Consider the following 23,428-nt stretch of genomic DNA (forward strand, 5'->3'; position numbering starts at 1 on the left):
AGAAAGGAAAAGGCAGGCAAACAGGTAGAAAAAAAAGGAAAAGAATAAAATGGGTTGGAAAAATGAAGACGACAAATACATTGGAGACTCAACAAACTAAGTAATAGATAGAAGAGTTCCTAGGCATCCAAATATTTTGCAGTAAACAATCAATATAATTATTTATTATTTAGACTTGTCCTTACATTTAAGTTTATATTTTGTTAGTGACAGCATTGACCAATGAAAATACACCATATGCATTCCATGAAATCCTAAGTGAATCTCTCAACATATGCAATACATATATTTTTTGGTCAACAGTCTGTTTTTATTTAACTTTCTATGTTACATAATATGCCACTGAACCATTCATTATATCTGTCATTCTTAGGTTCTGATTATACATTCTGTTGTAATCTCATTCCTTTTTTTTTTGTCCAGGTCTCTTATTAAAAGATTTTTTCTACCCTAAAAAGTCTGTTCCAAAAAAACAGTTTTAAATAAATGTAGAGCTATGAACAAAGTCCATATCAATTGGAAGTAGTGGAGTGGAAGATATGTAGACCAGGAATAATTATTTAAAATGAAGGGAACATTCATGTTCTGATGTTCATATACTGAAAATAACATCAATATTGATTCTGGAGCAACAAGTATTTGTTGATCTGCGGTCTTTGTTTTCTGCTTCGTCTGATCTGTTTGGCAGTTGTCTGCAGTAGCTATACTAATTAAAATGACATTCTGTAGTACAGCTTGCTTTTGCCTCCATAGTGTTAGCTTGAAATCTGTTCATCTAAAGGCATAGATTCACTACGGTTCTATTAATCCCCTCCCTTTGTCTTGTCCCCAAAAGTATTCTTTTTTTTTTTTTCTTCCACCCCACCCTGGGTTTTTTTGTTGGGTTGTTGGGGGGCGTTTTTTGGTTTTGGTTTGGTTTTGGGGGTTTTGTTTATTTTTTTTTAACTTTTTGGCTTCCACAGTCTAATGTTTCAGGAGCACATGTGCTGGGTTCTTTAAATTCACAAATGTTGCTAATCTGAATTGAGAATTCCAGATATTTTTTGCAAGCTTCTTTCAGCCAGGCTAATTTTAGAATAGTGCTGTTGAATGAAATGCAAACATAATTGTTGGATCAGCCGTGGGTGGATCATCTGTATCATGAGTACCAAGATGAGTTGCGGTAGCTAGATAAAATATTAGAGGAGCATAATTTTTCAATTAATGTATAATTTTGTTTTGATATGGCTAAATAGTTATTTAAAATGCAGGAGTGTAATAATTCTCACAAGGTACTTTCATTTAAGGATCTGTAATAGCTTTACAAACACTCCTTAGGTCTAATAGCAATCTTTCTTACATAGTTAAGTATTTATTTTCCCAAATTACAGATGGAGAAAATTGAACCTACACCTAGATCACAGAGTGTCTCAACTAATTAGGGATGTTGGCTGTAGCCATGTTGGTCTAATTACTTGTCCAATTGGAACACCCTCAGACATGCTGCAATGCTCCACATAGGCTGGCTGCAGAACCAAAAGGAGTATAATCTCCTTACAATAATGTAAGATAGTTGTCAGTCCTGAGTGATACTGCCAGTTAGCTTGCCCTGATATTAATTAGCTCAGTATAGCCACACACCATCCACTTAAGGAAACAGTCTGTGCAGGGCAGTCTGGTACATTTCTGGGCACCGCTGATGAGCGTGGTAAGTTCATGATCTGAACAAAGCCAGAGTCACTCGGACACCTATAACCAAAGTTATGGTTGGTCAGAAGAACATAACTCCAATTCTAGACTTCCCTGTCTCTTTCCTGAACTTTTGAACTGTTCTTTCCCTTTGATACTTTAAGCGATTATAAAATTATAATGCCACATCATGGTTTGGTAAAGCTAATGTGACAACTTCGTATTTTGGTTTTTGGTAGTTTATTTTTAAAATCCACAGGCCTGTGGCATATTACAGTAGTAGGAAGATTTAGTTAAATGTTATAATCTGTGATTTCTTAAACAGTGTGTATATAGAAGATACATTAGTTGTGTTTTTGTTCTGATTGATGTGCAAATTAAAATCTATGTCCAGAAAACCTCTAAGTCATTGAAATTACATCAAATAAAAAAGTAAGTTTAAAAAAGTCTGCGGCTTGTTACTACAAAAGATTGACTGGGGAGCTGTGATAAGTGTTCAGCACTGCAACTGTTATAGTATGTGTTCCAAGCATTACCCACTAGCAGAAGTTACGTAATGCAGACCCGAGACCAAGAATTTTGAGCATTGTCAGCTGTTACTCAAAACGTTTTGGTGTTTCCTTTTGGACAGCTGACCTGTCATCTCAAGAGACCATGTAAACAATCATGTTAATAAAAAAGCAAAGCACCAAAAGAAATTCTATTGCATAATCCATGTTATTTCTAATGGAGACTTGGTTTCATAAAAATTTCCTTGATCGACTGGCAGTGTTAAATTTTAAACTGTTTGATATAGCTGTCAGTGGTGGATAATTGCTAACAGGTGTAAGGAGAAGAAGGAGGATTACAGCATTGTGCTTAGTAGATTGATATAAAAAAGTGACTTAGATGGAGAACAGCCTTCTTTCCTAGTTCTCAGAATGTGACAATAAGAAATAGTTTTGCTCATAAGTAAAAGACTTGACATAAACACTTCCCCTTTTTTTCTTTATGCGAGAGGAATATAATGCAGTCAGAAGGCCTTGCTGTGTGTTGCTGCATCAGTATGTTAAAAAAGACCAACAGGTTGGAGCTGGCAGCGTGTTATCTTAGCAGTCTTGCTTTAGAAATCCCCATAACGTAACGCACTTGAAATAGATGTCGTCATCAGCTCCTGCCCCCAAGTACTAAGCCTGCTCAAACACATGTGACAGAAGATGTTAGAGTGCAAAAACTATTCATGTGGTAGGAGTGATTATTGTGTTAGGATACACTTTCTGTTGACAGGCCAGCACTTTTTGAGTTAAAATTCTGCAGCTGTCCCTCTCTCTCTCCTCCTCCCCCCACCCCCCTCAACTTTCTCTCTGTGGATTTGTACAAATTCCAACCTCCTGCTGCAACAGTCGCACCCTTCTTATTTTGTTCCTGAGCAGTTTTCATTGTTTTGTGTTGTCTTTTTTTTCTAGCAGGAAACGGACAACAGAGGCGTAGATCCATTCAAGACCTTAGTGTTGCTGGAACAGAATCCAATCAGGTAAAATCTTTCATTACCATATGATTTCTTATTAGAAAGAACTACTCTCTTAAAATTTCAGGTTAGATGCTGCTCTAGAAAGGATTTATGCCATTAGGCATAGTTCAATTTGAGAAATTGTGGTTTTTGATTGTTTTGCGTCTAAAATAAAATTTGAAAGGGTAGTTTATGAAAGAAATCTGAAGCTAGAAGTTTCTTCTTTGCAGTTCGCATATCCAGCACATGTAATTTTTATTTACAAAAAAACAAAAAAAACTTGCCTGTGTGACTGTCACATAATTTGGCTTAAAATGGGTGTTACAAAGGATGGTGGTCACAAGCCGTAAGCATGCAGAAAGACTGTTACTGTGGTTTGTGTTTGTCAAGAAATTGTAATGCATATATCATAGCATTATACTGCACAGAATCAAAAATTAATAACACATTTCATCATAATATTCAGGTTCAAACTTAAATAGCTCCATTTATTGAGAAATATAATACACTTGAAAAATATAGTGTGGCTTCATTATTAAGCTTTTGTTATCTTAACAGAGTATTTATTAATAGCTTAGTTTTGTATCTGATGTCCAGATGCTGTGGTGTAACAGATAGAGTGGCATACTGTGAAATAATAAAATTAAACTACAAACATCTCAAATTAACAAAGTGTACAGTTAATGATGCATCAACTTTGTTTTGATTGGTTAATTGCTAACTTCCCAGTTTCAGTAACTCTCAGTCTGATGATTAGGGTAAGATTCTAGTGTAAGGCTCTGTTGTAGCGCCACTAAAGTTTGGACATGGAAAAATAGTAGTTCCCTGTGTTAATCAGATTAATTAGCTTTTAATATTAGAGAGCCTGGTGTAGTAATCCTAAAAGAGGTGGTAATCTTGTAGGTGCTAATATTGTGTAGCACCTCACAACATGCTTAAAATGATTTCACAGCATGACTGGAGTGCTGTAGGCCCCTGGTTGAGAATCACTGTTTTATTTATATTCCTGCCAAATAATAACCCCTTTGACCAAGGATGACAGAAGAAAGCTCATTCATTCCCACCATCTTCGGATGATACACTAAAAAGTAAAATGTGGAGTTCATAGTTCTTAATATTTAGCTACTTTCTCTTATACCTCCTCCAACCTAATGAGTTGAAATTCAGAATCTGAATTTCATTTCATTTATTTTATAAATATTGAATGTTACAAGTCTGAATCAAAGCACAGCATGCAAGATAAGCAGATACAGTAAACTCACATGGCATGGGAAGTACACTCTGGATGTCATCTTGCATGCATTATCCATATAAGTAAATTACATGCTTTTGCAATCTTGTTTTTGAGGGTGTGTGTGAGAGAGAAGAGAGGGAGATCTACTGAAACGAACGCTAACTTGTAATACAGAATTAAAGGCTATTTATGGATTTAAATAACTCTTAGATCCCTGCAGATAGAATATTGAGGCAGTATGGACTCTCCATCACTGGAGGTGTTCAAGAAGAGGCTGGACAGCCACTGGTCAGGGATGATCTAGGCATAGTTATGCCTCTTGTACCATGGGTATTTCCCCTGCTACTGGGCTTTGCTGGTTGTTTCCACCTCCCCCACCACCACTCCCTGCCCTTTTCTGCTGTGTGTGTCAGGCTGTTTTTAAGCCTCCCCAGAGGCATTGGATGCTGGCTACAGCCAAGCCTGTGGACTCCAACTGGCGTGTGCCAATTCTCCTGCTAGGAACAAGACCAGAGATTCCTGGGCTAAAAGGTCTTGCCCCTCTGCTTAGGGTCAGGCCAATCACCATATTTGGGGTCAGGAAGGAATTTTACCCCATGGTCAGATTAGTATGAGCTGTGGGGGTATTTGCCTTCCTCTGTAGCGTTGGGCGTGGCCCTCTATCTGGGACCTCTTGAACATATATTGTCAACATTAGAAGCAGGACATTGCCTGCCATGGTTCCCCTGCTTTACCAGTGACAGGATAGGGTGTTAGGTCTCTGTTGTGTCAGGATTGAGGGTATTCTTATGTATGTAGTGTTTAGATTCCGGTTATATGGGATGGTTTGGATAGGAATGATCCTGCCTGAGGCAGGGGTTGGATTTGTCTTCTGAAGGTCCCTTCCAGTCGTACTTCTCTATGATAAAGGCAAAATGGGATCTGATGCACAGTCCACACAATCATGCCGCCTGCCATGTCACACATGCGTAGCAGGAGGCATGATTGTGAGATCAAACATCAGATCCTATTGTAACTTATTGTTGATTCAGGGGGAGCCCAGGATAGAGCACCATGCGCTCCCACAGTTGGGAGCTCCATCAGTCGATGGAGCTCTGTCATAGAGGCACACCTGGCCACATATTCAATTAATGTTGTGATAGGAGCAAGCCTTAAAGTTATTATTTAGAATAACTTTGTGGCTTATTCCTTGTTTTATGATGCCATTAATTGCTTTGGCATCATTAAACAAGGTTGTGTCTTAAGCTGTAACTCATGGTTGTTACAGCTTAAGACACAATTAACTAGTAATGTGGCGGCAGCCTTAGTTCTCACTGTTCTTGAATCTTTTAATGAAATATTCAAGATAATGATTGCAAGAATCCTGCTACACAAGTAAAGCAGTTTATTGTAACAAATTTAGAAGTATACAGTGCTCTGATCAGTTTACTTTATCTCTCCTGTGCCTGATACCAGATATAGATTATCCTTCCCAGTGTGAACTATCCCTTGCCTTTCTCTTCTGTCATTGCAAGCATCCTTTTTCTCTGCGTTCCAGTCTTTCCTTATGCTCCTTCTCACATAGCTTTCATTACTGATCAGCAGGGATCCTGGTTTTGTTTAAAAATCCCAGGTTCTCCAATTTAAAAAACCCAAATTCATATATACCCCAAAACACCATATATATAGGTATCAGTTGAACACAATGTTTTATTGATATATTTAGTTTTAAACCAATTTGCAAGCCTACCAATGCCTTAATCAGTAAAATAAAATAATTTCTAAATACCTATATATTTTGGCATTTGATTTGGGGTTTTTTATCATGGAAAATCAAAGCTCCAACTTCACTCACCAAGACGTGGGTCCAGCTGCAGCTATCCTCCCCCTCTTTTCCCCCCCCCCCTCCGCCCCAACCACTGTTTTGTGGCACTGAGCAGCCTTGATATGCCAGTGCCCTGCCCCTGCTATTACCCCTCATTCCTAAGCCACAGCACCCTCCCCCCCAACCCTGCTGGTGGCCCTCACTCCTGACTTGCAGCCCTCTGGCCCTACTGGTGCCTCTAATTCCCAGCCTACAGCCCCCCAGCCCCTCACTCCTGACTTGCTGCCCCCAGTCCCCCAATGCGTGGGACGGGTGGGCACATGGCCCCCAGATGTGTGCTCACAGCAGGCGTGGGGCTGCAGCCTGGCCAGGATTAGCACAGGCAGCAGCTGCATCTGCAGCCCAGCAGGCAGGACCTGGCACAGGAGGGCAGTGCAGGGCACTGAGACTCGTTGATGACAGTGCTTCCAGCCACACATGAGAAGTAATGGACTAAGGAGGGGCCACGCTGCCCTCACCTCCTCTCTTGCCAGCCACTTGCATGCTGGGCTGCATCTGTACCCCACACCATGGCCAGCTGCCACCCCTCTCCTCAGGCTGCCTGTGCTGCCTCCCACTTCACCTCCCTTCCAGGGCAGAGCCATGGCCTGAGGGGAGCAATGGTGTTGTCCAGGCCATAGTGTGGGGTAGACCCATGGCCTTCCTCCCAAGGTGCTAGCAGTGTGAAGGTGAAGGCAGTGTGCCTCCTCCCTGATCATCCTCCTCCTGCTCCCCCCAGCCCCATAGCAGCCTCTTGCAAGCTAAAACTCTGCTAGCCTGCAAGGGGAAACCTGCAATTTCTGGTGTCTTTCTCTGGCAAATGAAAAACCTGCATCCCTGGCAATCAGCAGTAACACTGCTAATAGTTCACACCCAACCCTTTAAACCCCTCTTTTCAACACTTTTGTATTTATTGCCAGTGAAGTTGCAGATAAATTCAGCATACTGGCTATCAGACCTCGTAAGGAATTTGTCATGAAATACCTTTTCATTGTCAGTCTTAGTGTCTTTCATTAGGAACATTTTTCTGGTCCAGAATGGATTTTCTGGTCTGAAGAAAAAAGGAGAGAGCAATATAACCTATAATAGCCAATATGCTTGTGATTAGGGCACTTACTTGGATAATATGATTGAAAAGGAACTCAGAATTCATTGCATTTAACTCTGTACACATACAAGATTTACTGTTCCTCATACGTGGTATACCTACTGGGCTGTTAATCTGGTCTGTACATTTCCCTGCCTTGAACAAAGATTATTATTTTATACAAAAAAGAAACAGTTTTATACCTACTTATATATAATACAAACTATACCTGATACTAGTCCAAAACCAACAAGCTCATAGTTCTTTGGGCTGGGTTTTAATAGAGTCAACAGCGTTTCAAGCTATAGTGACTCTGCAGCTCAGCGATTCCCAGTATGTGTGTGTATTCGAGATACCTCCACCTCTCCCCCCACCATAGGATCCATGTACTAATTAGCCCCCAACACGCGCGCACACATGACTGAAACAAAGTGTTCTTGTCACAGATCCTGGGTCCTCCAAAATGTATGTGCAGATGAGGCATGGGGCAACCTGATCCAGTTCCATCTCATGGTGGGTGGGGCCACACTAATTACAGTCCACACTCATGTGGCAGGCTTAGGGAGGGGCTGACAGACGTGAACTGTGTAGGGCCCTGTTTGGTGATGTTTGCCAGGCATTTAAGGCTGGTGAAGAAACAGCAGTCATTGAAAATGGGAAAGAAAGGCACAGCTCAGCTGCGGGAGTGAAGAGAAAGTAGAAATGTATTTAATGTAGTGGCTCACCATGACTTGGAAAAAAGTAAGCACTGAGGAGGATGCAATGGGCAGCACCATTTATGTATTCAAATAGCCTGCACTAGCCTATCAGCATGATGGTGTCAGCCCAGGTGATTGTACATACCTGGCATGGGAAATCCCCTTCTTCTCAGCCTTGAGTGACTTGTAGTCGAGGATGGAGACCTGTGCGTTGCACTGCTTTTGAAGTATGTAAAGACTCAACATGTAAATTACCACTTTTAAGTGGCAATGGAATTTGAAGCTTTTATTTTCTGTGATAAAATAGTAAACTAAGCTTACCTTCCTTAACTGTTGACAACCATTAAATCGTATTCACAACTTATTTTGAATTGGGGAAAAATACACCTGAAAAAAAATAGGTAGTAGATCATATAAAGCAGTTAAAAAAGCAAAGATGGGAAGGCGGGGGTATAAATGCACAGATGTGTGCATACTAAATGTGATCTTAAGATAAAACTTGTTTAATTCCCTTTGACACTGGGGAGAGCACACACACTAGTTTACACAACCTCCATATTGAATATGGGACTTGATTGCCTTCTATTTTTGTTCCCACATTGAGAGAGATTCTGCAGAAGGTGGTGAGAAATTCTGCCAGAAGACTGTGTCTAATAAACAGTGTCCATGTACATGGAGTAGCCTTGGACAAGGAGGTGGTTAGTGTCTGGAGCAAAACCAGTTTTTGAAGCCCCAGGTAATAGAAACAAATCAAAAGATCTGGTGAGGGCATGATTGTCAGGTGATCCTTGGATGTTATAAAATAAATCATCTCTATCTAGTCATTTTAGAGGGGCAGGATGAAAGGAATTTGGATTCAGAGGGAAGAAAAAGACTGTGTTCTAGAGTAAAGGCTGAGAGCAGGCAGAAGGAAAGAATCCTGAACTGCGTGGTAGACTCTTACCTGAGCCCTGAGAACCCTCAGGAATGCCAGTGAAACAGCGTTAGGGAAATTCACATAGGCATCTATTTTAAGAGCCTACCTCTTCCTTTTTTAATGCCAGCTAAATTTAAATCATGATTGAGTTTGGAACTGTTATAAAGTCTCTGTCCATCTGCTTCCACTCCTCAGGGAGACTGAATTTATAATTCAGCTATTCTGTACCAGGTAACCACTGGAGCAGAGAAAGGAAAGTAGTAATATGTGGTGTCTAGGGCAGCTGGGCATCAGGGTCCCAATTTTGTAAGAGTGGCAGAGAGTCTACACCCAGGAGATATGATGGAGGTATTAGAGTCTGAATAGTGGCTGGTACGTGATTGGCTGCCCCAGGAAGTTTACAGTATATTACCAATGTTTTTTGAGTCCCAAACATATTTTTAGGAGTATGCAGCTAGGCGGGTTCTGCCATCACTTTTTGATAAGTATCTTTTAGCAGCAATGTGCAGTGCTGAGCATACAAGTGTCTTCCCATTTCTGGTGCTTACAATCTGACTGATGTCCAAGAAATGCTGGGATTATGTTGGTGCATCCCAGTATAAGCATAGCAAGATAATTCATTTATCATGAAACTTTCAAACTATTTTTCACACAGGAACACATCATACCTATAGACTAATAAAAGCCACTTTCAAGTAGCCAGATTCTTTTCCTAGTCATACACCACTGAAATTGTTTACTGTATTTCATGACTTCATATACAGGCTATGCATCTCTTAAAAATATGGGTTTTTTTCTGTCCATGCTAAGATTCTTCCAAATGTATAACCCAATTATTCCAGCATGTTAGTAGAATTCCATTTGGAAGATTCTGTAATGTGTAAGTAACACAGTCTTCTTTTTGGACATACAAATTCAGTCTGATATACAGAATAATTAATACAGTAAAACTAAATTAGAAGCAGTTCAGGATGCATTCTTCTCTCCTTTGTTGTATTTTATACTGGGCTATCATAGAATACAGGGCTGATGGATGAGTGTCTGACCTAGTATGGCAACTCCTTTATCCTTAAGAATGCAAATTTGGTTCATCTGTATTTGCCTATATTTGTTTCAAATGAAAAAGCAGAATGCACTGTCATAAAAAAATGACTGCTAAGATTGACACCTAAAAGTTCAGCTTCATTGAAGGGATGGGGTAGAAATAATTGCTTATTAAATAAAACTTTTTCACAACTTTTTTTTATTTTTAAAAATCAGTTGTACTGAAGCTGAATACATCCATTTGTATAAATGTCTCCATTGCACAGGCAAGCAAATTCATTTTTTGCCCCCAGTGCAGTATCACCTTTTAATTACTACAGTATAAAATTAACCTTCAAAGTCTAAAATGTTCTAAAGGGATTATGATTGATTTAGATGCTCTGATTTCCCTGTTTTTACCTTTTAGAAGGTCTAAATTGATAATATAAACACCTTTCATTAAAATAGTGTGGGAGCTTACCTTTAAGGATCTCTGGGGAGGTGTTTGCCTCTTACCTCTTAAACTCCAGCAATGAATGGGATAAGCATATTGTAATTTGGACTAACAGATCCTTCAAGTGTAAAAACTTGTTACTCTTATGTCAGTCAAGTCAAAATGCAAAATATACTTGTAACCCTAAAATTAGTATGATACATTTGGAAACTAGTCACATAATTAAGTCCAGTTTCAAAGTAATGTATACTTTTGAATTTAAACCATAGCAAATTTAAATATTTAGAGACACGTAATTGAGAGAGATTCATGGCCCCAAAAATAACAGAACTTTGAGCGACATCATTTGATTTACTTACGATTTCAGTTTAATTTTTCTTGCAAAAAATGAGTGGTGAAGTATTATCATCATTTATTTAATAAAGGTTATATATCTTATTTTAAATCTTTCATATTCAGTATCTCATAAGAGGGTAGTCTCAGAAGGAAGCTAAAATCCATCTTCAAGTCTGTGCTTTGAGAAGTACATGGATGGCTTAAAGCTGTTTCTCAGCGTCTTAAGGAGGAAAAAGGTCACTTTTTGAAAGAAAAGGGGAAATGTGTACAAAAAAAAATTATTATTCATTTTCCCTTCATTTTTTAATTTAATCTGTTTCTCATATTTTTCTAAAGATGAATTATGTCACCTTGATAACTTTAGATACACTCTTATACATGATCACAACTTTAGGAATGTTTCCAGCTGTCTGCAGTTGCTGAATTTCTTAATGCTCAAACACTGAAATGAACTGGATTTCTTAGTATACATTTTTCTAATCAAATGAAGTTAAGGTGTTTCAGTTGATGCAGCTTCTAAATATGTTGTGAAAGTTGTTCTGTACAGTCATAATGTCATGCTCTGAATTCTATAGTTCTTTAACATTCCATAACTTCATCTTTTTTATTTCTACAAGTTGAAGTGAAAGACCACTTGCTGGTATTTTCATTCGATCTTCTACTTAAAGGATTAAGTTTTAAATGAGGATGACTTTTTTTTTTCACATGCTTATAAAGTTAATAAAGCATTTCAGAATAAAAGGCACTATAGAAATGAAAGCTCACGTTTCCTCAAATCAGGTCACTTAACACTGGTTTGTAAAGTAGGTTCTTGAACTGGTCTTCCCTTGATTTTTCTTTTCAGTGTTATGTGAGAATATAGCAAGGCTGCTTTAATCAAATTATTCTTTTTTTTCTTTTGTAGGAGAGTAGAAACAGCAGTAGGTCTTCTAGTCCTAGCGTGAGAATGATCACTACCTCGGGACCAACCTCTGAAAAGCCAGCTCGTAGTCTTCCATGGACACCTGATGAATCTACAGGTGATACTTTTTCTTCATTTTTGCCTTTTCCCTATCTAAGTTTCTTTTAATTGATCATTTGGATGTATAAACACTACAAAGAAAAATCAAGTAATTGCTTTTAGTCATTAATCTTTGTTGCATTTCATACACTGAGTATATAAGTTCTTTAAGCAGACAGTATTAACCCTGTATCTTGCTTTTTATAGATTGTATTTAATTTCTATAGGCTATTATAAATCAAATATTATGCAGAACTTTTTTTAACATAATTTTCTCTACTACATTTGTCAAACACCCTGAAACATTATTCTAGTATTATAAAAGCCTACGTCTGTCTGTCTGTCTGTCTGTCTGTCTGTCTGTCTGTCTGTCTGTCTGTCTGTCTGTCTCACTTTATTTGCACTCTGATTGGCTGACGGAAACAGCAGTCAGAGTGCTCTAAGCATGTGGGAGCACCGCCATGATTCCAGAGCCGCGCTGAGGACCAGACAGAGGGTGGGGGAGACGAGGTCAGCAGCACTGCCCTCAGCTCCCCCAGCCCACTCCCAGCAGGTCGTGCCAAGGACCAGATAGGGTAGGGGGCCTCGGCTCCCACACCCCACTCCCTGCAAGAGGCAGGACAGCAGCTGCATGGGACGGTAAAAGCTGACTTATCCAGCACCTTACAAGCCAGCATGCTCTGTTAACCAGCATGCTGGCTTGTAAGGGAAAAATAAAACCAGAGGTGCCCACCATGGCACTTCCGGTTTTGCAGAGTCTCCATGGCCTGGGGGAAAGCAGCCTGTGCTGCCAAGCCCCCACGGCCTGGAGCATAGCAGCCTGTGCGAGTCCCCACTCCCTGTCCCACGAGTCCCACGGGAGGGGCAGCAACACCCCAGACATGGCAGGACAGACAGCAGCCTGAACAGGCAAAGAGGCCTGTTTGGGCTGCTCAGTTAACTGGCATATTTTGTTATCTGGCACCCTCCATTCCCCGTGGGTGCCGGATAACAAAGCTATGTGTTACCAGTGCGTGCACATCCTAGATTTCATAGAACTCTTATGATATTTGGCAAGTTGCTTTTTTAACAAGCTCTAGTATACCCCCCCTCTACCTTTCAGAGGCAGTGGGTGGTAGCCTGGGACCCAATAATCTTTCTGATGTGCCAACCCTACAGAACAATGGATCTTCTAGAGGTCCAACTTAAGATGAATATGGGTAGCATATTCAGCCCTGCAAAAATTACACCTATGTTATAATTTTTTATGGTCTTGTAAAATATTTGTATATACACAAGATATTGGAAGGTGTTTTATAGAAAATGTAGCCAAAATTTTGTTTTGTAAAGCATTGTATACATTTTGCATGAGTGTCACTGGGGATTTCCTGTTATGAAATATGGTGAAGAGGAAATTACCACTTTTAAGTGGCAATGGGATTTTTAGCATTTATTTTCTGTGATAAAATAGTAAACTAAGCTTACCTTCCTTATCTGTTGACAACCAGTAAATCATATTCACAACTTATTTTGAATTGGGAAACATACATCTAAGAAAAAAATAGGAGTAGATCATATAAAGCAGTTAAAAAGCAAAGATGGGAGGGTGGGGGGGAGGTGTAAATGCACAGATGTGTGCATACTAAATGTGTTCTTAAAATAAAGCTTCATAGATTTCATAGATATAGGGTCGGAAGGGACCATGCAGATCCTCCAGTCTGACCCCCTGCCCTGGGCAAGAGAGAAAAACGACCTCAGCTAGGTAATTGTCAAGCCTCCTTTTAAAGACCCCCAAGGTAGGAGCCAGCACCACTTCCCTTGGAAGTTGGTTCCAGATCCTAGCCGCCCTGACTGAAGTAGTGCCATCTAATGTCTAGTCTGAACCCACTCTAACAACTTATGGCCGTTATTCCTTGTTACTCTGGGAGGCGCTTGGGGGAACAAGGTCTCTCCCATTCCCCGCTGGTCACCCCCCTAGTAAGTTTATAGACAGCCACCAGGTCCCCCCTCAGCCTTCTCTTGTGAAGGCTGAACAGGTTAAGATCCCGTAGCCTCTCCTTATAGGGTCTGCCCTGCTGTCCCTGGATCATGCAAGTGGCCCTCCTTTGGACGCTCCCAATGCTGTCCACATCCCTCCTGAAGTGCAGTGCCCAGAACTGGACACAGTACTCCAACTGTAGCCTGACCAGTGTCACATAGAGGGGGAGGATCACTTCCTTGGCCCTGCTTGTGATGCATCTGTGGATGCACGACAATGTGCGTTTAGCCCTGCTGACCATGTCCTCGCATTGTCGGCCTATGTTCATCTTGGAATTGATAATGACTCCAAGATCTTTCTGCCACTGTGCTTTCGAGAAGAGAGTTCCCCAGCCTATAGGTATGCTGCTGGTTCTTACTGCCCAAGTGCAGCACCCCGCACTTGTCAGTATTGAATCCCATCCTATTCTCATTTGCCCATCCCTGTAACCTTTCCAGGTCCAGCTGTATCCTGTCCCTCCCTTCTAGCATGCCCACCTCACCCCAAACCTTGGTGTCGTGTGTGAATTTAAACAGGGTGCTTTTCACCCCCTCGTCCATGTCGCTAATAAAGAAAGTGAACAGTGCAGGCCCGAAGACCAAGCCCTGGGACGCTCCACTGCTCACATCCCTCCAGGTCGAATATGATCCATCCACCACCACTCTCTGAGTGCAACCGCTCAGCCAATTTGCAATCCATCTGACTATGTAGGCATCAATGCCACAGTCGCCTAGCTTTTTAATGAGAATGGGGTGGGGTCAAAGGCCTTCCTGAAGTCCACCGCGACACCTGCGTTCAATGATTTTGTGACCTGATCATAGAAGGCAATCAGGTTGGTCTGACAGGACCTGCCCCTAATGAAACCATGCTGGTTGCCCCTGAGCATCATCCCCGCTGCTGGCCCCTCACAGATGTACTCCTTGATAATCTTCTCAAAGAGCTTCCCCGGGATCAAAGTAAGACTAACGGGCCCATAGTTACCTGGGTCCTCCCTCCTCCCTTTTTTGAAGATGGGGACCACATTGACCTTCTTCCAGTCATCCAGCACCTGGCCAGAGCACCATGAGTGCTCATAAAGCCAAGCTGGGGCCCCACAATAACCCCTGCCAATTCCCTCAAAACCCTGGGGTGGAGAACATCTGGACCTGCTGATATGAACACGTCCAGCCCCTCCAGAAGTTCCTTAACTCGGTCCTCCCTGACCCTAGGCCTGGCGGAGTCTCTCCTGAGTCCGTCCTGAATCTCGGTGGGGGAGTCCCAGTCCCTGCACAAGAAAATGGAGGTAAAGAAATTGTTAAAATGGTCTGCTTTTTTCTCTAGTGCAACTGCCAGATTGCCTGGCATATCATGCAGGGTCCCCACATTACCCGGTGCCTTCTTCATATTCCCTGTGTATTTAAAAAAGGACTTTTTGTTGTCCTTGATGCTAGCCCTAGTTCCATATCTGCCTTAGCTTTCCTAACAGCCCCCTACAGACCTGAGCGATGGAGGTATACTCCTCTTTGGTGATAGCCTCTCCCTTCCACTGGGTGTACGCCTCCTTTTTGGCAATCAGGCATTCTCGAATGCCCTTGGTGAGCCTGAGGGGCTTTTGAGCACTCTTGCCCTCTTTGATTCTCATTGGGATTGTCACCCCTTGGACTCTGAGTATCGTCTCCTTAAGGAATGACCACTCATCTTGGGCACCCAGTTCCCCTACTCTCCAGGACCCCAGTGCCTCTCCTACCAATCTCCTCAACTCAGTGACGTTGGCCCTCTTGAAGTCAAGGGCTACTGCCTTGCTGCAGGCCCTTGACACCCTGCGCTGGATGGTGAATTCCAGCAGGCGATGATCACTGTCACCCAGGTGGTTAAGAATCTGGAGTCCCCTCACCAGGTCGTTGCCTGTGGCCAGGACCAGGTCCAGCAGGGCATTTCCCCTGGTGGGAATGTGCACCTCCGAAGTTAAGTAGAGGTCCTGTATCTCGGCAAGGAAGCTTGTTTAATTCCTTTTGACACTGGGGAGAATGCACACTCTAGGTACGCAACCTCCATACTAAAACAAAACAACAAGGATATTGGACAAATTCAACACAAATCATAGAAAGATCGCTACTTGAATATAGCAGCACAGGGGTCTCCCAGACATCCCTCAGAGAGATGCTATTATTGCTGTGCAGACAATAACACATTATAGTGTATTGAGCCACTGGACTTCCGGTAGTCTGATACACTGCCTTGAATTATGATATCTCTCATTGCTCATCGCAAAGTTCCTGCTTTTTACAGTAACAATAGAAGTAAAGAGGATGAATCTATTACATAGTATATTGGACTACTCAAACTGAAATTCTCAGGATAATCACTCATGCTTAAGATAATTTTGTATGTATTGATGTGTTTGTGACCCAAATGAACAAATTAGCAGTTTCAGTTTTGTAATAAGGTTATAGGTGGAGATCACCTATCTGTAGAGGAGAATTTTCCAAACAGAATATTGGATTACACTAGTTTAAATTTTTTGGTAATTGACTCCCTGAATCTTGATAGGCTCTTCTCCACAACTTTCCAGTCTCCTTTTCTAACAGACACTTCACATTCCTTTCTCCATTTCCACCTTCCTATTTCCTTTTCCTTTTGGAAGTTGTTAGATATGGCATTGTCTCTGAGAAGCAATCCAGGTGGATAAAAATAAACAGTTTTTTTTAATAAAAAAATACCAATCAGATTTTTTTTAAATGATTTTTTAAAAATAAACCAATATAAGGATACTTTTAATTTAAAATATGTTGAAGCTCAAAGATGTCATAATAGAATAGTGATTATAACTTCTAATTATATACTATTTGAGACCATATATTTATGTAATCTTTTTAGAAAAGTTTTATAAATAGGTCACAACAGGACATGGACTATATTAGGGGTCCAATCTTATGGGGTTCCCAGGGGCTCCTCTGTAGATTAGTAAAGATTAAAGAAAACCACTTGACCCAATGAGACTCAGTGCTCAGTCTAGAGGATCCCATGAAGCATCTCTGTGATGCTTAGTTTCAGTTTTCAAACTGTGGATTTGTGTTTCCAGAGATAATATCCTTGCTAACAGCAGTATATGGAGATGAGAAATAAGATACCTGATTACCTACCCATTAGCCGTATTGTCTCTCTGGAAGGTTATGTACACAGAATCGAGCCGTTCCCTCTCTCTAAAAGTGCAAAGTTTAAAGTTAAATGAATAGATGATTGTTGTGGGTGGAGTAGATCTGGGCAAGGAGGAGGAGTCTGGAGATAAATGCAAGGAGGGAGGGGCAGTAGAAGCAAGAGAGAAACATGTTGAGCAGAATAGTCCAGAAGCCTTGAGGGATAAATTTCTGGGTATAGCCTCTCCATTGATTTGAGATCTAGCAAGGAAATGGTATGGTAGAAGGCAAAACCTATCATGGCAATAATTAGAAATTCAAAAATACATATGCTTGTTTTGTTAAAAACAATTATACATGTTGTTGAAGAAAAATATCGGAAATACGTAAGCTTATTTTAGTGGAATAAAACAATTTTTAAATGTTTGTTGTTTTTAGTGACTATTGTTATTGTCCTCGTAATACAGCATAGTAAAAATATGCCCCAAATATCCATGATTACCCTAGTGAATTGAAGATAGTTCACCTCCCAATGACTTCGCAAGTATCCGTTTCAATTAGCTTTGGTAAATAAAATAACCAAATAATAATTTAGTTTTCTGATGTAGCTGCAAAATTAATCTGAAAAATATCAAAATAAATCACTGCTTTGAAACATATAGTGTGTACCTTCCAAAAATGAAACCTACATCTATCCCTGAGTTGTGAATAATATGTATTACGGCTATATCAAACAATAAGAATGCACTTTTTGTCAAAAACTGTTATTAAATTAGGGTTTCCTGACAAATGATTTAAATCGTGATTTAAGTAATGATTTGAATCAAATCCACCCTGGAGGTGCAATCCCTTAGTTTCTTTTCTACAACTATTCTACGGGAAGTGCTTTTGGGGCATGGTTGCGCCTCTTTTGCATACCTCTTAACGTGTGCTCTTCTGATAGTAACACAGAGGTGGACCAGTGGTTTCTCTATGTAATCTACTGTTGTGTTTCTTAAGACTTAGTAACGGCCCTGTGTTCTTCACATACTGTGCTTCTGGAAACAAGAAAATCTTAAATTTCAGAAATATGTAGTTATTCTGGAGCTGGAGTCATCAAGAAGTCCCATAGTTCTGCAGGGTTGGGAAAGGGCAACCAAGTCCTTCAGAAAGATTATTGGGTCCCAGGCTACCACCCACCAAAAGGTAGAGGTTGTTAAAGAAGCAACTTGCCAAAGATTGTAAGAGAGTTCATTCTATAACTGAGCAAAAGACTTATGCTTGTTTTTTGTCAGACTAGGTTCATGTAGTCTTCATTTGAATTCAGCAGATGGGCTGGCTGACTAGATTGGCTGAAAATGCAAAAAGCTGCATAGAACTGAGTTGCATAACTATGATTCATAAATGTATAAAAATAATGTAAAACTTTGTTTTTGTTTCCACGTGCTTTGTTCTGAGATTGAAGACTCATTTAACTGCACTGGGGTGGGAGGCTACATGTTAGGATATGTACAACAATATTTCCATGCATCTGTCTCCTTATTGATGTATAGTTTTATTAGATAATATTTTCATTTTTGCAAGGAATTGCACTTTTGTGTGTGCTTAATGTAGAAAAGAACTGTTAGCTGAACGGAAATTATAACTGTGGTGGTACTGTTACAGATACTAATGGATCGGATAACTCCATCCCAATGGCCTATCTTACACTAGATCATCAGTTGCAGGTAATAAGTATATGCTTTATTAGATTCTGAAATTTTAATTCATTTCAAATTATTCTAGAAGTGATGATATTGTTACTGACTGCAATTTTTTTATGCTTATTTATGTATGGTTTTTTTTTTTGGCGTAACTTTTGAACATGGCTAAAAAAAAATCTGCAATCTGAGATTGCTTGACTCAGATTTGATCAAGCTATTAAAAACAAGTTCAGGGAAATATGATCTTTTAAACCAATTGAAATCTTCATTTAACCATCTGAATAAGAAATCATTTGTTTGAGGTCATAGATTCAAATTGCTGTATTCTCATTCAAACTTTATTTGCTCTGTGGATGGTCAAACAGTACTCTAGTCATCATCCCTTGAAAGAGAATGTGTTAGAGCAATAAATGTAGATTTTTTTAGTCTGAGTCAACTTTGGCAACAGTGCACTGAGATTTTTCCAGGGTATGGTTTAACACTTATTTTTAAAAGCTTAGTAGTTTCTGAACCCTGGTAGAATGTCTGTAATTATTTATAACACACTATTTATTGAGATATCGGTTGATTTAGTTTTTAACATGTCTGATTTATTTTCAGCCTCTAGCACCATGCCCAAACTCCAAAGAATCTATGGCTGTGTTTGAACAGCACTGTAAAATGGCACAAGAATATATGAAAGTTCAAACAGAAATTGCATTGTTGTTGCAGCGAAAGTAAGTAAAACGTTGTGAACTTTTCTGACCTCATACTTTCAGATTCCTTGTACATTACAATAAACCTTGCAACCAGTTGATTTCTTTTAATGCAGTAACATCTTATAGAGAAAAGATAGTCATTCCCAAATTTATGATCTCTTTGAAAAATAATATTTCAAGCTTTTGAACATAAAGCTACTACTTGTAGCTACTACAAGTAGTTGAGAGATTTCAGTCTCACAATTTTGTCACATCCCTTCATGACAGCCTGTAAAAACTGTTTACTTTTGTTTTATGTCCTTGTAAGGCATCATGCAGTTTAAGTTCACATAATACTTGACCTAGCAGTTTATTTACATTTTTAACGCTTAATTTGTACTTATTTGGGCAATGTATTTTAGCACAGTGGCTAATTACCAGGTGTTTCACATTTTGGCAACTGTTTTTGGGTTGTACTCTAGCATCTAAATGCTATATATACTGAGAAAGCACAATGTACTTCTCAGGGCTGCTTTCCCATGGATTTAAGCCATAATCCAGAAAAGTACTGAAGCACATGCTTGCCTTTAAGCACTGGGGTAGTCTTAGTGATGTCAGTAGGACTCTTAACATGTTTGAAGTTTAAGCATGTGCTCAAGTGCATTGCTTGGTAAAGGCCAAAGTGATTGCTGGATCAGAGCTGCATCCTGCAATATATCCCATTGTGTTCTGCCTTCCCTCACTCTTGGCTCCTGACAATTTCTTGATGATGGGGAAGCAGCAGTGAAAGGTCACATGTACCAAGAAGTGGTGGAAGTGCAACTGTGAGCAACTGGCCCACTGCCACCCAGTGTCCAAGGAAATGCAGGCAGGCAGTGTGAGGCTCTCAGTCCTCTTAAAGAGCAGATTGTCTTTTGGTTTTTCTTTGGTGTGGCCTACACAGAAAACCAGAGGCATCTGTGACACTTATGTGGAGGCAGCAGGAGCAGCACTCTGTAATGAGGCTTCTGCTTTGACAATTGGAGAAAAGGAAGAAATATGGTAACTCAGTTAATTTTCACATTCGCAATCCGAGGACAAGATTTCTCATATATTGGTCCCTGGGGCTGTCACTTAAAACTAGGCAGTGTTGGGATTAACATATTTATGGGGGGAAGGCATTAAATAGTATTGTTTCTGCACATTCTTAAAGTATGGGCTGTGAAATGAGTTACTAATTGCATGTTTTGGTTCTTGTCCTATATATAAAGTACAGTTTTATTCAGTTCCCCTTCGTTTCCAGGCAATGTGATCATGCAGTTCTTCTATTCTTATCAATACAAGTGAAATTCCTTTCTTTTACCAATAATAAAACTATCCATATATATTTTAAAAATATAATGATATGTGTGTGTGAATAATACCATGTCTTAATTGTTGATGAGGCAGATAAAATGTTACGGCGCATCTGTATTTTGTTTACTGGAAACTAGTATATTAACTTTGTTCTTTACCATTTTATTGCTAAACATTGCTGGCAAATTTGTCCTCCCATCACCTCATAAACCAGGGGTGGCCAACCTGGACCTGTGCTGCAGGCAGTGTCTGTGCGGCACATTGGGTAGGGATAGAGGAACTCAGTGACAGGGCAGGGAGCAGAAAACAGAGCAGGAGATCAGGTGGGGGAAGGTGACCAGAATGGCACTTGAGGAAATCAGGGGGCATTCGTGGCATGCCTGCCAAAAGGTTTTCCCCCCACCATAAGCAATTAGAAAAAAAAAAAGGCATTCTAGTTAGCTTGTTAAGAAACTATTTTGTAAAACCAGTTTGTAGTAACTGTTCGTGTTTATTTGCTCCTCTAAAAATAGTTGCTGGAAAACATATTGAATGCTTACTGCATCAATTAACTGAGAAGACAGTTGTGAAAATAGTCTGCCTGACTCTTGTTTCCACTATTTTAACAAGAGAGTTGCTTAAAATAGAAAACTAGCTGTTTTGAGAGATGTGAAAAATTCCAAGAGTTAGTTTAGTTTTTCCAGAACATAATAAAATTTCTGCTATATGATTGCATTTGTTCTTGCTACAATGATTTTTTCTATCTAGCACTGTAACATTTAACAGCCTCTCTTCTTGTAAGAATAAAATTTAAAAATATAGTTAAATATGTAATATACTTATGGTAATTTTTGTACAGTTGCACTATACTATTGCATTTTAAAAGCCATTATATATAAAAAGCATGACTTTAGAAGCAGACAATTATGCTCTGCAGCTTTGAATGACTGTGGCTATGATTTAAGAGTAAATATTTCCCCTGTATGTTAAATTACAAATTGGTAGGATTTTGTCATATTACTTCATGTTTTTCATGAAGATATAATGATAAATGAAATACAAATTTTAATTTGATTAAAAGTGAAAATATAGAGCAGAGGCTAAACACATAAGCAAGTAGATATGAATGGTTTTTGTTCTCCATAGCATTTTAATGCTATCCTTTTTTTTTTGTTTTTTGTTTTGTTTTGTTTTGTTTTTAGACAAGAACTAATAGCAGAACTGGACCAGGATGAAAAAGACCAGCAAAACACATCCCGTCTGGTGCAAGAACATAAAAAGCTGTTAGATGAAAACAAAAGTCTTTCAACATACTACCAGCAATGCAAAAAACAATTAGAGGTCATCAGAAATCAGCAACAAAAGCGGCAAGGCACATCATGATTCACTGGGACCTTTCTAATGAAAAATATGCACACAAAAGACTGTTTTTTTTATTATTCCTTATTTTGACAACTGATGAGTGTTAGCTTCTTGGTGTGTTCTGAATGCCTATATTTGTCTGCTGCACTTAAAACATCATTTAATTTTCCTTTTCCTATGGTGAACATTCAGTTCAACAGGTTAATCAAATAAGATGGGAGAAAATTGACTTGAGTTAATCAATGGCACTCAAGTTAAAGCAAATACAGTGAACTGTGGCTGTATGCATGTTCCTTGTGTGAAGGCTAGCCTAACAGATGTTAAAGTGGCTGCTAAATTATAAGATCTTGTTTTTAATTTTTGGTGTTACCTCGATAAGAGCAAAACACAAACTCTTCTGGTTTAGAATGGTTTTGTTCTTGTGTCTCATCTCAAGAAAATTTACGATGACAGTCATTTTCAGGATTTAAACATGTACCATACTGCAGAGATGATGTTGTTTGACCAATAATTCATGATGCATTAGTGAGACATTTTACCTTTAGGCTTGGTGCATTTTTCCAGATGAAAAATATTAATCAAACTGATGCCAGCATTGGTTCAGAACTTGATGACCCTGCATTTTGACTGAAATGTTTCTTGTAATCTTGTATTCATAAAATATTTGAAGTAAAAGATTATTTTCTTTACTTTCATGTGGGGGGGATGATGTGCAGGGCGTGGCATGCAGTTTTATCTAATCATACTGAGCAAAAAGTATTGTGATTTATTGGGTAAAAAGGTCTCGTATAAAAGAAACCAATTAGAATGTATACAAATGCGTGTTGAAGCTTAACGCTTTTGTGCCTGTATCATCATTTTCAGAAAGATATTCAGAAAGCAAATGAACATAAAGGTTATAGAATCATTCCCTCTATAGTAGTTATTGGGATATTTTTTTACAATCTATTTGAAACACTGAAAAATGTGGCAGCATTCACCATAGATGTAAATCAGTTTGTTTTCAGTAAGGAACTGGAGGCTGCTGAGAGAATTTTATTTATTTAAAATACAAAATCTTGTATTGGAGACAGGAATGCAGATGGAGGAAGCTGGTGTAAGAAAATGAGAGAATTTACTTAGGTCTGAATCAGGAATCTTAGTTATTCCAGTCATTTGATCACAGTTCAAAGCAAGCCCATCATAGAGTGCCTGCTGTCCTTACTAATAACAGAAGCGTTGCATATAACTAACTCAAAGCATGAAATGGTCAGTATCTTTAATAGTCGTGATTATGTTGGCAGAAATAACGACTGTTTACAGTAAAAAATGCTTATTTGGATTATTTCACCTGGTAGAAAAATGAGGATTTTTTTCATAGTCATAACTTATTTCTTAAATAAGCTGTTGGTGTTTTTTAGTAGCATTAATATTTTGTAATGAGAAAATAGAAAATGAAAATTTAGATGCTGTGTCCTCAAAATACCAGAGATGATATAAACATTTGATTATTTAATCATTGTGCTTTATTTCAAATGAGTAATTATTGCAAGG

The 23,428-nt window shown here is 39.3% G+C and overlaps 1 protein-coding gene across 10 annotated transcripts in view; it reads left to right on the plus strand.

The window, feature by feature from the left end:
* MAP3K7 (mitogen-activated protein kinase kinase kinase 7) overlaps positions 1–22,802 on the plus strand; it is a 65,926-nt gene extending 43,124 nt beyond the window's left edge. For 9 of the 10 annotated variants that reach the window (XM_014518197.2, XM_025199379.1, XM_025199376.1 and 6 more), the window contains 5 exons: positions 3,114–3,181; positions 11,653–11,767; positions 18,505–18,566; positions 19,143–19,258; positions 21,736–22,802. In XM_014518197.2, the coding sequence (XP_014373683.1) occupies positions 3,114–3,181; positions 11,653–11,767; positions 18,505–18,566; positions 19,143–19,258; positions 21,736–21,916 (542 nt within the window). In that variant the 3' untranslated portion in view covers positions 21,917–22,802. The remainder of the gene's footprint in view (positions 1–3,113; positions 3,182–11,652; positions 11,768–18,504; positions 18,567–19,142; positions 19,259–21,735) is intronic. The other variant, XM_014518198.2, reaches the window with a different exon arrangement.
* The last annotated feature ends 626 nt before the right edge of the window (positions 22,803–23,428 follow it).

Source organism: Alligator sinensis, unplaced genomic scaffold (assembly GCF_000455745.1).
Source record: "Alligator sinensis unplaced genomic scaffold, ASM45574v1 scaffold357_1, whole genome shotgun sequence".
NCBI classification, from domain to species: domain Eukaryota; kingdom Metazoa; phylum Chordata; order Crocodylia; family Alligatoridae; genus Alligator; species Alligator sinensis.